This window comes from Glycine max, chromosome 10 (genome assembly GCF_000004515.6).
Source record: "Glycine max cultivar Williams 82 chromosome 10, Glycine_max_v4.0, whole genome shotgun sequence".
Lineage (NCBI taxonomy): Eukaryota > Viridiplantae > Streptophyta > Magnoliopsida > Fabales > Fabaceae > Glycine > Glycine max.
In genome coordinates, this window is record NC_038246.2 from 37,668,568 (window position 1) to 37,686,991 (window position 18,424).

The following is an 18,424-nucleotide window of genomic DNA, read 5'->3' on the forward strand; positions in this document are numbered from 1 at the left end:
AAAAAAATAGACTTAGCTTATTTTGGGATCAAGCCCCGTCCATCTTTCTTCATTATTTTGTTTTGTTGTAGTGGCATCATTATTCCTCCCGAGTTCTTTTTCTACTTTATTGTTTTGGATATTCCAGCCCCAAGAGATGTTTAATTTTCAACCATATTGCATCGGCAAAATTTGAAAACATTTTGGGTGTATGTTGGATAAAGGCTTGTACAAATTGAAGGTAGATGGAATCTCATAAAATAAATAACATAACTAGATATTTAGAACCTTCTAACAGAACCTAAATTTCCAGTAACTGGCAACAACAACTGGGTGCGTGCGTGAAAATATCCAGAACCGACAAAAGCCAGTGAAATAGTCATGCGATGCAGCAGGAAAGGAAACCACAAGTCAAATTACACTCAGGAAAGGAGGATTTTGAGTATCTGTCAAATGAAGTACCGTATCTCAAATTGTCCTTCTATGAGAAGAAGAACTCTAGCTTACGTTAGTCAAGCTCATTAAATCTACCTCACATTAATATTTTACAATTTGGAAGACTGCATCAGTATTGTGAATCCATCCTCCTTCATGCTAACGGCGACAAACCAGGGGAAAATAGAGGCACAGTCACAGATGTGAGCATGCAAAAGTGACAGTAACATAAACAGGTGATGAAAGACATCCAGAACTCTAACCTTTGTCAAGACACAAAGCCAACTATTTCTTCTTCTTACCACCACCAGCCTTGGTCTTTTTGTTAGTTTCTTTAGCATTATTCACTGGTGTTTCCTATCCAAAAAGAAACAAAAAATAAATAAATAAATTGTCAAAGCATGGACTTTCCAAACCAGAATAGTAATTTGCTCTTGGGTACTTTGACTGCTTCCAGTATTTTGTGTTGAGTGCTTTATCTTAACATAAAAGCAGCATTTGTTAGTTTAGTTACTATCAGAAGATATTTTGAGAGATGGTGCTTCAATGTGGTGCTTCTAAAGCAGATCAAGGGCAGCTTTGCCAAGTAGCCAACCTAAAATTTTGATCAGTATTTCAAGTAGCCAACTCAAGTACAAGTAGGATGTCAATTGATCATATTATACACAAAATACTATGTAATTCCAACTTTAATGTCCATGTTGAACTATATCATCAATTCATCAATGTACAGCATCACCTGTGCTCAAATTAAAAATCTTAACTCCTCACCCCACACTAACAAGATCCACAAACCCATAACCTAAAGGAATTAAAAGTGAAGCCACAAACAACAAATCAAAGGTAAGAGCTATACACTATACACTTGGTTATAAAATATGGCTTGAGCATTGTAAGAAGGCTTGACATCGTTTTTAAAATTACTCATTAAAAATTAGTGGAAGAATTATTAATACCAGAACAGGTTGTAAACAGCTATATTTTATCATTCTGCAAAGTAACTGTAATCAAATTAACACTTATATATGTTGGTTACTAAAATATAGATTATGCATAAGCACAGAATGACTTTGGAGGTTCACCATGGATATTCAGCTTCAGGCACCAAAGCAGACACCTCTAGACAAAAGGTATGGAGCTTGGAACCCAGATTATAAATTGGCAAGCTCAACTTGCCAAAAACCATGGGCCTTGACCAGTTAGAAGGTTGCACAGAGAACATCTTATGCTCAATTGCACGTTTGAAAGATCTAAGCATGGATTTAATTTCCTGTCATTAAGTGTAGCCAAAATTATCTAGCATGTCAACTTTAAGATTTCTAGTAAATATGGGGAAAAGATTCCTGTTTTTGGTTCTTTTCTCTGATTTGGAAGGAAAGGCCTCCCATAATTACTAGTGAAAAAAAGATGGGAACGAAAAAGGGGGCTGAAGAGTCCGAATCCACATTTGGTGAAGATGATAGGATAAATATATTGCTTGGTGTTCAGTTGCTTTCATCGTCATAAAAAACAAAGTCTCATTCGATACATGAATATAGTGTATATTTGTATTTCAGATTTCAAAAAGTTATACTTAATGTTGTTTATAACACAAATTATGTTAATGAGACTTTTTCATGAAATGGAAGAGTTTTTTCATTATCCATATAAAATCATACGAGGATGAAAATAATGCAAGGAAAAATAATTCATGATTTAATTTCAGGCAGATAAATTGGGGATAAAAACAGAATAACTGAATCACAGCCAACCCAAAGTCTGACCACAAAAGTTCTGGTGAAGAACTTTCCAGGCTTTCTTCAAAATTCAAATTATACTGGATGCCAACATCTAGTGGAGATGATAGACATAATGGTCACATACCTTGCGTTTAATAGGTACAGATGGATTTGCTGTTGGCTTAAAAAATGATTCCAATCTGTTGTTTTCAGAAAGAGAAAAAAAGAGGCGTTAGGTAGGACAAGATAAGAGAAAGGTTTAAACACTCATGTCCAATGGCTTAAGAATCACTTACCGGCCTTGTGATGACTTGTTCTTTGCCACTTTAATTTTTTCTATTGCCTAACATTCATATACAAAATCATTTAAAGTTTTCTGAAGAGGCAATTGAAATCCTACTCAAGCAGTCCATAATAATACTATTTAGAGCTCTACATACCTTAGTCACTCTATCCCTGTTGAAGCCATTCTCATTTACCAGAAATGTTATTAACCCCTGTAAGAATGCAACATAATACAATCTAGTTATCTTGCCAAAGAACATAATATATATTGATACAACAAACATATGTATGTCAATATGTGAATCCATGTGCATTTGAAAAGATATTTGAAGTTCTCAAAGAGAATAGTTATTACTTCTTCATCTGGAGAAGACCACTTAATATCAAGTTCCTTTTCATCAGTTATGACCAATGGTTCTTTAAAAAGCCGCCGAGCCTCCTGATATGGCCAATTATCGGGTATCTGGTACCTGAACCAATACACTCACATAAGTATTTCCAAGGATGAAAGACCAAACCATAATTAAAAATCATGAACTTTGCATGTGAAAGGAGCATTTAGATAGGCTAATTGAATCCGTACACTAAGTAAGCATTTCTAGTGTCAACAGGAAGTATTAATCTGATATTAATCACTTGATAAAACCTAATAATGCCTAACTGATTCTATTAAAATAAGATATACTAATAAAATATATCATGATATAAATACATTACAAGATCAAGTAGTTATAGTGCATTTGTTATACAAATGAACTTTATTATTAAACTTATAAGGACCAGAATATCTGGGCCAGATGTCTAATTGGTAATACCGCACAAACATAACACAGAAACATGTAAACCTTATTCCACAAACTTACGTAATGTGATTAATACATGTAAAATTGCATACACAAGAAATGGTGATTTTCAAAATAAAATTAAAAAGAGAAAACCTCTCTTTGTTTAGGTTCTCCAGTATATTTTCAATAGAGCCATGTTGACGTATGAGTTTCAAAGCTGTCAGTCCCCCAATCCCTGCACCACACATCATTTATCATTTATACTATATAAATATATGCACATAGAGTTCATACAGAAATCATAAAACCAAACTTAGACAAAGCATCATACAAATAAAAATGGCTAAAAATATACCTCGAATGCTGTCACAATAATCACAGCCAGAAAGAATGCATAAGTCAATAAATTGGTCCATGGTCATATTTAGCTCCTCCAAAATCTGAAACCAAATAAATACCACAATGAGCAGATCAAACAGTAAAAATACAAAAGTATGTTGAACGCTACAAGGACCTTCGCAACTTCGAATTCCATCACTGGAATTTTTTTTGAGCTTGGATCCATTAGGTGGCGAAGAAATTTAGGAGCTCCAAATGTTAAGGAATCCATGTCTTCAGAAGCCACACCATAAACCTATAATATATAAAAATTCAACATAAATTCTATAGAATAATAATAAAGGAAATATTGCCAATTAATTTGAAGGAATGAGTTGATAAAATTATTTGAAGGAAATGTTGCCAATTAAAAGGATTATCAAAAGAAAAAGGTAAGAAAGGAAGAATATAACTGAAATTTAAACAGATTTTATAAGAAAAAGTGGTAGAAATATAAAGCAAAATTTGTTCTTCTTTTTGTTTCCATAAAATCTGTTTAAAAAGGATTAGTAATAATCTTTTAATTTTAGCTTTCAAGAATCCAGTTCATAAAACAAGTGACACACAACAGATATGAACTTGCCTTTCCAGCTTTACAAAGAGCAGCACACTGAGCCTCTGCTTCTGAGGGTGCCTGTAGAACCCAAAGCCTTTAAACAAATGGTAAACACAATGTACAACAAATACTTTAGTAATGCAATGTCACCTCAACAACGGGCACTCCCATGAGCCTTAAAAGTCTTTTGCAGTCGTCATTATGCTGCTTTGTAACCTGCAAGAATATGGAGATATGGCCTCAATAGCATGCACAAAAAAACATGCTTCTTTCTCTATCCATAATGTGCAAAACTTTTAAAAAAAATAAATGAGCCTAAGAAACAGAAACCCACCTTCACTGTCCGTTTACTGAATTTTTCAATGTCTTCCTTATTGGCGGTCTAAATGACAAGAAAAAAGCAACCCGGGGATAAATATATTGATTTAAAAAATGAAATTACACACAAAAAAGGAACCAAAGAGGAAAGTCAATAGCAAATTCCGCATATACCTCTAAGGCTTCTGACAAATCTTCAGTAGCCTCAGCTCTCTTGGAGTAACTGTATCAATTTTAGTGTGAAAAGCATTATTGGCAAGCTTTTGATAAGTAATTATATAATAAAACAAAACCCCCAACCCAAAAGAAAAATTAGAACTCTCAAGAAATAACAGAAAATATTAAATACCGTTTGGCAAGCTCTTGTTTCTTCAAATCAGGTGGCTTCCCATCAAAAACATATCTGCAAACCAGCATTAGAAAAAAAAATCAGCATACAAAATTTTCAGAACAAATCATCTGCAGAGGGTTCCAACAAAAGAAATATTTAATAAATTTAAAATATATAGATATATACACAGGTTTTATCCCAGCTTCTAGAAGTCTGATTGTCCGCGAAAACATCCCTTGCAAATGACTACAAGATACAAAACCAACACCATCATCACACAAAGTGACTCACATTTTATTATAAAAATTAAAAAACTGAAACAAAAACAACGAATCACAATTAAGCTTATCTAATTGCAACCTATGAAGAGATTACTGCATATACCTGGTAACTTCACCAGCCTCATTAGTGAGCATTTCAGTTCCACTTCTTCCCACGACAATCTGCACCAAAATCCAAGACAAATAACATGTGACATTAAGTTATTAACATAATCACACTGTATTAGTATCATGGTTGAAATTGAAACTACGTCATGTGTTGTGAAGATTAGCACTGACAAGGAACTGGTAAATGCTCATGCTAGCGTCAATAGCGATCTTGCGACCAAAGTAGCTCTCGAATTTGTTCTCCTTCATGGACTTCGGGGCATTGTCCGCTAAAAGCTTTGTTAAACCCTAAAAAACAATCGGCATTAACATAATTAATATCGAGAATGATAATTTGAAAGAGAAATAGAGGGATAGGATGGTGAAAAAGTGAACACCTTAATACCCATTTGAGATGTGTGTGGGAATAGGAATTCGCAGAGAAAATGAAAAGGGAAGAAGAGTGGTGTAAGTGTGATGCCAGAAGAAGAACGAGAAATGAAGAGAACCAACTGCTTCCCGCGCACTCCTCAGTCATCCATATGGTTTTTTGGTGCTGTACTCTTCTCAGCCCATGGGTTATTCTTTTCACACCATTTAAATTTCTTTTACACCTAATATATTTTTTTAAAAAAAAAAAAAATATATATATATATATATATATATATATATATATATATATATATATATATTATTTTACTTCTTCTTCATTTCTTTTTTTTTTGTTTTTATTATTTATATAGCTTATGAATTAACAATCTGTAAGGTCCATCCGTATGGACCTATACCGATTTACCTTACATATTGGTACAAATTACCAATTCATGCGGTCCATACGAATTATTAATACAACGTTCTAATCAACTGTGTTAATAGTTCAATTATGTTAAAAAATAATTAGCATCATTATATATAATACTAAAATTTCTAATGTATATTTAATACACATATAAGTTTACATAATAAATTCTGTAACAATTAATTTTAATCTAATAATGTAAAAAATTTAATAATAATTTTGATCTAATAATATTTTTTACATATATAAATTTTAAATAAAAATAAGGTTTAATAAAAATTTATATATGTAAAAAAAAATAGGGCCCAAAAACTATATATATATATATATATATATATATATATATATATTAGTATTTTCCAAGTTTCTTTATTGAAAATTTGTGTAATTAATATTAAATTTAACACGTGGAATACAAAAAAAAAAAGCAAAAACTAATTGCACTTTAATTTTTTTTTTTAAGTTCTTAAATAAAATAGATTATAAATGCTTGTAAAAAATTCCTTCATTACTACTTTTCTAAAATAGCATTTTCTTGTTAGATAGAACTCAAATGGACACTTATTTTGTTATTTTGTATTGATAATTTAATTTTTTTACAATCTATTTATAATTTACTTAAGACCTTTCTTTTAAGTGAATATTAGTAATATTATATTTTTAATCATAATTTGATAGTTTATATAACTTTAATATAAAAATTATCACTATACTCTCAGTTTGTACAATAATAAATAGGAAATTAAGTTAAAAGTTTTTTTTTTGACAAAAAAAAACTCATTATTTCAATATTGAGAACAGAAGCAATACAAATAGGGGTTAAATAATAAATCATTGGACTAGCATTGACAAAAATTAAGTTAGAAGTTAATGAGAATATTTAAATTTAATTGTGAATCTCTTGTTTTATATATATATATATATATATATATATAGAAAGCATGTAAGCTTTATAATTAAATATGCAATTTGAAACATTAATTTTAATTAAATGGTTGTTATTAAATGTTTATGAGAATCAGAATTTCAGACCCAACAAAATTAACAAATAACTGAAATATCAGTCATATGATGACACATAAATGATATTATGCCAATTAAAGAATGAATTATTAGAAGTTGGATATGAACTTTCTATAATAACTCATTAGAAGAATATAGTTACACCTACCTTTAAAAAATTGAAATTGACAAGATTTAGAGTGCATAACAGCAGTTTCAAGTGATGGAAGGTTGGTCTAATTCTTTATCCTAGAATTTCCTTGATAAACTTATTCTTGTACTAAGCAGATGAATGACTGGGGGCACAAGCTAAGAAAGAATTTTCGTGATCAAATTGAAGTTTTTAGAAGGGAATTGGAGATTGCACGAGCTTCAAATGATAATCAAGATGTTGGTTCCTTCTTGGAGGTAAAAAATAAATTGGGTTCTCTAATTGCTCAAGAAGAAACTTATTGGCGGTAACGTTAAAAAAATTTCTGATTGAATGAGGGAGATGTCAACTCCAAGTTTTTTCACTCTTTAACATTTTCCGCGAAGAAAAATAATTTTATCCCTTCTCTTTCTCGTGATGATGACATTGTTGTTCATGAGCATGACAGAAAATGTGATGTGGTCACTTCATACTTTATGAATCTTTTTAGGGCTCAAAATAATTGTAATGATTTTATATCAATAATTAATAATATTTTTCATTGTGTTTCTGCTCATGATAATGAGTCATTACTTGCTACTTTTACTATTGAGGAATTCCAGACAATACTTTTTCAGATGAACTCAAACAAGTCCCCTGATTCAGACGATCTAAACCCAACTTTTTTCAAAAACGTTTGGCATCTCTATGGTCTTGAGATTTTTCACTATGGCACAACCTGGCTTGAAATAGGACATTTCCCTCCCCAGGTAAACAACATTACCATTGTCCTAATTCCCAAAAATAACAACCCCGCCAATATGCTTGGTTTTCAGCCAATATTCCTATGTAATGTCCTCTACAAAATAATTTCAAAAGTCCTTGTCAGTCCTTTAAAGCCTTTCCTTCCCAAATGTATCTCTATTGAACAATCAGCCTTTATAGAGGATCGTTCTATCCTAGACAATGTTATTTTGGCCTCTGAGATCATTCACCACATGAGATATAAATCCAAAGGGAAAATTGGAGAAGTGACTTTAAAGGTTGACATCAGTAAAGCTTTTGATAGAGTTGGCTAGAATTTTCTTTTGTCTATTTCAAAAAATGGGTTTCCATGAGAAGTGGATAGCTTGGATTAGACTGTCTTCAAACTATTCAATATTCTGTGATGATCAATGGTGATTTTGTTGGACAAATTACTTCTGAAAGAGGGCTAAGGCAGGGTGACCCATTGTCACCTTACCTTTTTATTTTTTGCATTGAAGGCCTTTCCTCATTGATTAAAAAATATGAGAGCAGAGGGGACATCCATTGTATCAAAGTGTGTATAGGATCTCCTATCCTCACACACCTTTTATTTGTTGATGATTGTTTTCTCTTTTGTAGGTCAAATGCCATTGAGGCATCTATCTTGAAGGACATTCTTGATACTTATGACAGAGCATCAGGGCAATTAATCAATTTCCAGAAATCAGAAGTCTTTTTCAGTTCCAACACCCCTCACACCACCAGACAATTCATCTACTCTCTCTTGGGTGTTACTAAAACCATTGGCATTAGGAAATATCTTGGTCTTCCATCTATTATTGGTAGAAGGAAAAAGGAGATTTTTTGCTTCATCAAGGATAGATTATGGAAGCGAATCAGCCATTGGACCTCCAAAAACTTATCAAAAGCTGGTAAGGAGATCATGATAAAATCGATGGCTCAATCCATTCTCCCCTTTTGCATGAGTATTTTTCTCCTTCCTACCTCTCTTGAAGATGAGCTTCAGAAGATGATGAATTCTTTTTGGTGGGGATCGAATTCTCATTCTAAGAAGGACATCAATTGGCTAAATTGGGACAAGTTGACGATGATAAAAGATTATGGAGGTATGAGTTTTAGACATCTTCATGCTTTTAATATTGCAATGTTAGGGAAACAAGGTTGGGGATTAATCACTAACCAAAATACTATGGTTTCACAAGCGGTCAAAGCTAAATAGTTTCCTTAGGGAAATTTTTGGATGCCAAGTTAGGCAATAACCCAAGTTACGTTTGACGTAGTATTCATGCTTCATAGGTAATGGTCAAGGAAGATATGAAATGGAATATTGAAAATGGAGTCTCCTTCAATCTTTGGTCTCAACCATGGCTCAATTCAGCTCATGGTTCATATGTTGAATCTCCTTCTCCCCTAGGTTTTGATTCCCTTACAGTTGGTCATCTTATAAATCACCAAACACAGGAGTGGTGAGATAACCTTATTGAAAATATCTTCAACCAACAAGATGTTATTGCCATTCGATCCATCCCACTCCTAAATCTTGTTGAAGATAGTTGATTTGGAAATTTTCACAAAAATGTAGCTTATACTGTCAGAACATCATGCCACTGCATAATGGATAACTTGTTGCAAACTGAGCACTTGAAAATAAATAGGAATTGGTCAACCGTTTGGAGTTTGAATATCCCTCCCAAGATCAAACATTTTGTGTGGAGATCTCTCAAGGATTGTTTGCCTACACGTCAAAGGTTCCTTTCCAAAGAAGTAAGCTACTCCCCTTCATGTTGTTTTTGTTATCATGTCTACGAGAATGAATGACACCTCTTTATTTGCTGTGAAAAAGCTAAGCAAATTTGGACAGCGACAGGCCTTTGGAATGACACACAATAAAGCATTGAATCTACTCAAAGTTACTTTTATTTGATCTTCCATCTACTTGAAAACCTTCAACCTCATGCTTGTAACAATGTTGTTGTAACACTATGGTCCATTTGGAAAACCAAAAACCATAAAATTTTTGGAAAATATAGATGCAAAACCACTCATTGTAATATCCTTGGCACAACAACAATTTTGTTGGGGATAAATATGTATGTCCAAGATCCAATCCATCATGTTATCAATTTTAGTAAAAAATTGTTCTTTATTTTGTTATCATATTTATTGTTTTATTAAATTATTAATTTAATAAGTCCTTGATTGAAATTAGAGGTTTGTTGTCATGATAGAGATTATGATAATGAGAAATAAGTTCTTTATAATTTTAATCTAAATTGTTCTTGATTGTAAGATTATTATGAATATAACATCAATAATCCGAATAGATCAATATATATGTAATGATCTTTCTTGGATAAAGATTAAGGAATCTTATTTATTAAGTTGCATATATAGATGATGTATATGTGGTTGTCATCATTGAACTGACTTAATTGAGAATTCCTAATAGTTAATATTACCTTGATATGTCAATAGGAAGTTCTCAAGGATTGTCCCATATTTTTCTATACTTGTAGCACCACTCATTGAGTTGGTGAGGAACCATGTTCCCTTATGGTAAGATGCCCAGGAAAGAAATTTTCAAACCTTACCCTACTCCAACATACCAAACACCGCTAATATATATATATATATATATATATATATATATATATATATATATATATATATATATATATATATATATATATATATATATATTCTTTTTACAGGTGTTGAGGGAAGAAGCCCAGAGCTTCAAGAACCTTTGGATTTGAGGTCAAATCCTTTTCAAGGGGGAGGGAATGATGCAATCCTATCCCCAAGGGCATTGGATAGAAGATTCTAAGAAGATTGGGCCAGAGATGCAAGAGAAGACCCTACGGTTCTCATGAGTCTTAAGGTAGATTTTGGGCCCACGGGCTAAGTATGAGCTCACTTATCTTTGTACATGTTAAATTAAAGTTTCATTATTTTTGGGTCTTGTATTTAGGGCTCCATAGTGTAGAGAGGGTATCCTAATAATCTAGGATTTTTCAGCCCTTGTATGTTAGGGCACCTAGACTAGTTTTTCTATTAGGGGTAGTTTTATAATTTCACATGCATTAAGTGCACTATTTGATGTGTGTGTTGGAAGATAAATTTAATTGAATTGGGAGAAGCCCACTCCAGTTAAATTTTGGACCATCTTAAGGGGGAGGTGAGCATTTGCTTGCTACACCCCATTGTCACACTATATAGTCACACTTTGTGCATGTCCTTCATGTTTTACATGTCTCATGACACCTAAGCACACTCAGTGGAGAATCTTATACTTGATCTTAGATTAGTGGGCTGAACCATAGCTAAAATTCACTAATCATAATTAGTGAAAATTTTGGCTCCACAAATTCAATTTCAAATTCAAGTGAAATTTGAATAGAAATTCAAATTTCCCTCCAATTTTGTGTGACACCTTAGGCTATAAATAAAGGCCATGTGTGTGCATTTTTTTCAACTTTGATCATTTGAGAATTACACTTCAAAGTTCAGACCTCATTTGAGGCATAAATTTTGTGCCCCCCTTTCTCCCTCTCCCTTCACTCATCTTCTCCTACCTTCAAGCTCTTATCTATGGTTTGCTATAGTGGTGAGCTTGTTCTTGACTCATCTTCTCCTTAAAGTGGCGTCTCCAATCACCTTTCCTCCTTCTCCATTCCACTGTCATTGATCTTGAAGAAGCAAAGAACTCTATTGATGAAGAAGATCCAAGGCCTACAAGTTCCACATGGAGCTACGTCATCCCACATGCTTTAGATATTTGCACCGCTGCTCCTCCCAAGAGACAAGCGGCCTGGACCCATTACCTTGAAGAATTTCGATACAAGGGATCTCCATGCCATGGATTTGCCACCACCATCAGAGCTGATCACCAAGTCGAACCATTGACTCTGATACCAATTATTGTGCAACTGAGGGGGATAAACACCAGAAAGATTTACACCAATGGACGATGAACGATCATATATGTGACACCCTCTACCCTACACATATATGTACTAATAATAAAAGGAATAGGAATGCAAAATTAATTAAAAGTTTTAAAACAAATTTAAAATAAAAGCATTTAAAAAGGGTAAAATGCTCACATTCACTTTTCTAACATCATAATAGAACTTGTCCAAATAAATAATAAATTCATCTTGGCTCTATACAAGGTCGTCCAAAAGTTCATGCAATTAATATAGAAACTCATGTCCCAATGTCACATTCTATCAGAGTGTTGTGTACCAACGTCCTCTAACACAAGGTTCTTTAAAACCATCCACCTAACCATCTGCTCCCACGAACACAAAGTTCGAGATCACCATAGGATCCAAACACAAACAACATATAGGGAGTGAGTTATCACATTCCTAAACAGATAGAGATAAACAAAATCACATATATCTAATTTAAGTATAACAAGCTAAACTTAGCACAATTCACATCATCTTACCACTCATTTCGTAACATTACTTGTCCCAAGGATTTAATCACACAATCACATTCCACACCTTCACATTAATCACGTGTTCAAAACATCACACCTCAAGTACAATACAATGTCTCACACTCACATAATTCATCACCCACCATCACGTAACGAGTCACAATAGTCATTACACAGGCATTATGCAACAGATACACTAAGACTCAATCCTATATGCAATCTGGTACCATGTCAGTGAAAAACCTCGTTGGGTACCTAGGAGTACACGACAAGACATACCACACACTGATAAGTCAGGTCACTCTCACTAGGTAAAATCATAAGGAGACTATGACACCCTTTACCCCGACATACATATAAACAAGAAAAACATATGAAAATGCGGAATTAATTAAAATGATTTTATTCAATTAACATAAAGGAGCTCATGTGAGTAAAAGGGTCACCTTCACTTTACTATTACCAAATAAAACTTATTAAAAATATATCCGACTTAGAATAAGGTCATCAAAGTTTACAAAAGAAATCTTGTTAAACAGTAAAATAAAATAAAGTAATATAACATCATGTTGTAGAAGCAAGCTTCATGATGATGAATCAAGTTGATTCAAGTAGTTTTGATGATGAAAAAGATGATGACAAAAAGCCCAAAGAATGATTTCAAGATATAGTCAACAAGTTCAAGATTAAGTTTAATTTCAAGCTTCGTGAGAAGAAATAAAGAAGATTCAAGAATCAAGAGAAGTTTGATTTCAAGATTCAATAAAAGATGAATTCAAGATTTAAGAGAAGAAATCAAGAAGACTTCACAAGGGAAGTATTGAAAAGATTTTTCAAAAAACAAACATAGCATAATTTTGTTTTTCAAAAGAGTTTTTCTCAAATTTTCTAAGTTACCAGAGTTTTTACTCTCTGGTAATCGATTACCAGTTTCCTGTAATCGATTACCAGTGGCAAAGTTTGATTTCAAAAGCTTTTAACTGAATTTGCAACGTTCCAATTGTTTTTTAAATAGTGTAATCGATTACAATATATTGGTAATCAATTACCAATGTATCTAAACGTTGAAATTCAAATTCAATTGTGAAGAGTCACATCTTTTCATAAAATGCTTTGTGTAATCGATTGCATGGTTTTGGTAATCGATTACCAGTGACAAGTTTTGAATAAAAAAGTCAAGAGATGTAACTCTTCCAATGGTTTTCAGGCTTTTCTCAAAGTTATAACTCTTCCAATGGTTTTCTTGACCAGACATGAAGAGTCTATAAAAGCAAGACCTTGACTTGCATTTTAATAACTTTTTAACATATACTTTTACAACCTTTGAACATCTTTTTGAACTTCTTCTTCTTCTTCTTCGTTTGCCAAAAGCTTTCTGAGTTTTCTGGTTTCCAAATCTTGTTCTTTCACAGAAAACAAAAGTGTGCTATATCTTTTCATTCTCTTCTCCCTTTGCCAAAAAGAATTTGACAAGGACTAACCACCTGAATTCTTTTTGTGTCTCTCTTCTTCCTTTTCCAAAAGAACGAAGGACTAATCGCCTGAATTCTTTTGTGTCTCTCTTCTCCCTTTGCCAAAAAGAATTCGCCAAGGACTAACCGCCTGAATTCTTTTTGTGTCTCTCTTATCCCTTTTCCAAATGAACGAAGGACTAACCGCCTGAATTCTTTTGTGTCTTCCTTCTCCCTTTTCAAAGAATTCAAAATGACAAAGTCTGAGAATTCTTTTTATTCTTCCCTTTCCCTAAAACAAAAGATTTCAAAGGACTAATCGCCTGAGAATTCTTTTGTTTCCCCTTCACAAAGTTTCAAAGGACTAACCGCCTGAGAACTTTGTCTTAACACATTGGAGGATACATCCTTTGTGGTACAAATAGAGGGTACATCTACTTGAGTTGTTGTAACTGAGAACAAGAGAGGGTACATCTCTTGTGGATCAGTTCAAGTGGAGGGTAGATCCACTTGGTTGTTCAAAGAGAACAAGGAAGGGTACATCCCTTGTGGATCTTTGCTTGTAAAGGATTTTACAAGGTTGAAAGAAATCTCAAGGACCGCAGGTCGCTTGAGGACTGGATGTAGGCACGGGTTGTTGCCGAACCAGTATAAATTCTTGTGTTTGTCTTCTTCTTCCCTACACTCTTTAATTTCCGTTGTGCACTTTAATTATCGTTTTTACTTTTGGTTAAGTTTCTATATTTGTTCTGTACTTTTTTAACTTAGTAGTAAAAGCATAATTGAATCTAATAACATTAAGAAGGATCAGTTTTTTAATTAGTAAAGGTTCATTAATAATTAATTCAACCCCCCCCCCCCATTCTTAATTATTCTGAGGCCACTTGATCCAACACATGCAATTGAAATAAAAACTCATTCCCCAATGTCACATCCTATCAGAGCATTGTGTCCCAGCGTCCTCTAGCCCGAGGTTCTTTAAAGTCATCCACCTAGTCATCTACTCCCACGAACACAAGGTTCGAGATCATCACAGGATCCAAACACAAACAACACACAGGGAGTGAGTCATCACATTTCCAAATAAAATACAAATAAATAAAGACATAATCAATATAAATTATAGAAGTATTTATAACATAGCTCAACTTAATACAATCCACATTACTTCATCACTTTATCATTTAAAATTCATTTTTCAATCACTAATCACATTACATATGAATCACATACTTGAGTCAAGACGTAACAATATTCATCAATTTCATAATAAATAATTCACAGGCGTTATGCAAAATTTATACTAAGACTCAAGCCTATATGCAATGTGGTACCATGTCACTCTCACTAAGTAAAATCATACGGTGACCAGCCAGGGTCACTCTATTTTGCAAGAATGCTCCAACCATATGGGATCAATATAGGCTTGAAGGAGCACTCAAACCGAGTGTCTTTACCCCCAAGGCCTAGACTCCAAAGAATCCGTTAGAGTCTGACCGTCCTGATTCAGGTCCAACCTTTAAAACAATTTTTGCACGCAGACACTATTCATGAATTATACAATACCCATGACCTCACACTCGTGTTTCAAACACGTTTAACACATTGCGCTACAATTTAACACTTTAGGTTCCTAACTAGGAATCCTACACTTTCTCTTTAACACTGCGCATAAACATTTTTCTCAAGGTAAACACCAGTCGGGTTATTGTATAATTCACAGCTCACAACACAAGTATTTTCACATCAAGTGTTAACCACACCCTTATTCACAACCAAATTTATGTCCACAATTTTAACATATCACAACGTGACAATCCACCATTACATCTTTACGTGTATCTAATAAATTAACACATATTCAATTTTGCACTTATGCTCACTCTCAACAACAATGTTATGATTTCAATACAACATGTTATCTCACAATTCATCACATATTCAATTTATCATTTACACACAATTTCATGATCCCAATATAACAATCTCGCTATTATAATCATATATGAAAAATTACAATACAATAAACATCCCAAAATAAACCTCAATTTGATCCCCTAAGGATCCCTACACATGTTCATTCTAATCCCAATTGCGATAAACTCATCCCTTACCTCTAAGCGGGCTCACGTGTGTAGTCCAACAATGATAGTGGCATTTCTAGCAGTTTCCTAAGATTCCTCAAGCTTTTCCTCTGTTTGTTCTGTTAGGATTTCTAAGCGTTAGAGAGAAGAAGAGATTGTAGCCTCCATTTCACTGTCAACGTGCAAGACTAATTTCTCTCTGCAAAAACATTATGTTGCAAATCCCAACAGTGAGAATATGCAAAACAGGTTCTAAAGGTGGTTCCAAATTCACGATGATCCAACGGTTGACGAGTCCATGATCATAATTTTACTGGGACAGATTTGGGTGTATGCGGGAAAAGAGAAAGTTCAGTGCGAGGGACATTTCTTCCACCATAGTCATTATCTCAAACATTCCAATGATAGGTGTATGCAAAGATAAGTTTCAAACTATGTGTTCAAATTTCACGATGATCCAACGGTTAACAAGTTCGGGATCATTGTTTTACAAAGACAAGTTTGAATGTATGCGGGAAAAAGAAAGGATTTTGAAAAAGGAAGAAGAGAAAATGAATTTGACAGGAAGAGAGAGCATAGAGACGTGTCATAAATGTAAAAAATGACCTATTACGTCTCTATTTATAGCTAGGGTATTCTGGGCCTTTTATTTACTTTATTTTTTTATTTTATCATTTTATATAAAGAAAATCTATTTACTTTATTTTATCATTTTTATTTTGGGCCTTGTATTTATTTTATTTATCTTAAAACTATTATTTTAATTAATATAACTATTTCTCTTATTTATTTAATTACAAAAATATCATTATTTTCCTAAAATTTTATTTATTTTAAATAAAAACATTTTGAATTTATTTTATGAAAAATGGGATGTTACCGAGACTAGTCAGGGTTATGCTGTTTTGCGAGAATGTTTCAACCATGTGAGATCGACACAGACTTAAAGGAGCACTCAAACATAGTGTATTTACCCCCACGGCCTAGACTTCGAAGAGTCTGTTAGGGCCTCTCCCTCCTGATTCAAGTCCAACCCAGAATATATTTTAGCATGCAAACTTTATCTATGAACTGTACAAAACACACGACTCCTTAATTGTTCTCAAAATAATTTTATCTCGTCACGCTTGTGATTAAACTTGTTGGGTCCCCACAGTGGTCCCATCACAATACTCGTCACGCATTAGCTCATCGCCCTTAAAGGATCTTATAATCATGTGCTTGTATAGTTTATAGCTCACAACTCAATGCGCATAACATCTCAATACACATGTATATTACAATTCAATACATACACAATTTATCACATACACTCAATGTCAGTCACAATGGTATAATTCCAAAGAAACATGTCATTGCATCTCATGAATTATATACACATCACACAATATTAATATATACATGACACAAACATAGACTTTCCTACGAACTATCCAATACACACAACTACTCAATTGTTTTCAAAATCATTTTAACTCGTCGCCCCACAAAGTTATTCAACTCGTCAGGTTCCCATAGTGGATCCTATCACAATACTTGTCGCGCAAAAACTGGTCACCCTTAAAGGGTCTTACAATTGTGTGATTGCACAGTTCATAACTCATAATTCAATACTTACAATATCTCAATACACATGTATCTCATAATTCATCACATATTCAATTTGTCATTTACTCACAATTTCATGATCTCAATGTAACAATTTATCATACTAATCTAGTAAATTTTATCCAAAATACAAACAATTTATACAAAAATGTTTCTCACAATATAGGGAGTAAAATCCCTCAAATAATTTCACATAACCATATCAAAATCAAAGGAAGAATTACAATACAATAAACATCCCAAAATAAATCCCAACTTAATTCTTTAAGGATCCCTACACATGTCCATTTTAACCCCAATTGCGATAAACTCATCTCTTACCTCTAAGTGGGCTGACGTGTGTAGTCCGAAGTGATAACGACATCTCTCACGGTTCCCTGATATTTCTCAAGCTTTTCATTTGGATGTTCTACTAGGGTTTCCAAGCGTTAGAGAGAAGGAGAAGGGATTGAAACTCCATTCCACTGCCCTCGTGCGAGGGAAATCGCTCTCATCAAAAATATTATTTCATAAATCCCAATGATGGGAATCTGCGCAAATGTGTTCCGAACCTGGTAACAAACTTTCAAGACGATCCAACGGTTGACGAGTCCGGGATTATAGTTTTACTAGGATAAGTTTTGATGTATGCAGGAAAAATGAAGAGCTACGGGCGAGGGACATTCCCCTCACTAAAGACATTATTTAGAAAATCCCAATGGTAGGTATGTGTGAAAATATGTTACCAATCTGGTATTCAAATTTCACGACAATCCAATGATTAAAGAGTCTGAAATTGTTGTTATACTGAGACAGGTTTGGTGTATGTGAGAAAAAGAGAAGGTTTTGGGAAATGAAGAAGGGAAAATGAAATTGAAAGGAAGAGAAAGTGTAAGGATGTATCATCAATGTGAAAACTGACCTAATATATCTCTATTTATAACCAGGATATTCTGGGCCTATTATTTACTCTAGTTTTTTTATTTTATTTTATCATTTT

At 33.4% G+C, this 18,424-nt stretch overlaps 1 protein-coding gene across 4 annotated transcripts; it reads right to left on the bottom strand.

Annotated features, from left to right (window-relative positions):
* Positions 1 to 366: 366 nt before the first annotated feature.
* LOC100808044 (flap endonuclease 1-like) lies at positions 367 to 5,710 on the bottom strand. 4 transcript variants are annotated; one of them, XR_001382915.3, is made up of 19 exons: positions 5,552 to 5,710; positions 5,346 to 5,462; positions 5,170 to 5,228; positions 4,972 to 5,031; positions 4,804 to 4,857; positions 4,629 to 4,677; positions 4,471 to 4,518; positions 4,287 to 4,352; positions 4,164 to 4,214; positions 3,717 to 3,836; positions 3,558 to 3,642; positions 3,356 to 3,437; positions 2,773 to 2,887; positions 2,573 to 2,629; positions 2,429 to 2,475; positions 2,278 to 2,332; positions 1,497 to 1,684; positions 678 to 771; positions 374 to 573 (listed from the first exon to the last, which is right to left on the bottom strand). XR_001382915.3 is itself a non-coding variant. In XM_006588416.4 (18 exons), exons 1-17 carry the CDS (start codon positions 5,561 to 5,563, stop codon positions 700 to 702), a joined length of 1,149 nt encoding a protein of 382 aa, XP_006588479.1. In that variant the 5' UTR covers positions 5,564 to 5,710; the 3' UTR covers positions 374 to 573; positions 678 to 699.
* Between the last annotated feature and the right edge of the window lie 12,714 nt (positions 5,711 to 18,424).

What these genes read in the sequence shown, in the direction of transcription:
- LOC100808044 (XM_006588415.4), bottom strand. An exon ending in GAGAACCTAAACAAAGAGAG is followed by an intron (nt 2,888 to 3,355) that starts GTTTTCTCTTTT and finishes GTATTGGTTCAG; the next exon opens with GTACCAGATACCCGATAATT. An exon ending in AACAAGTCATCACAAGGCCG is followed by an intron (nt 2,333 to 2,428) that starts GTAAGTGATTCT and finishes TGAAAACAACAG; the next exon opens with ATTGGAATCATTTTTTAAGC.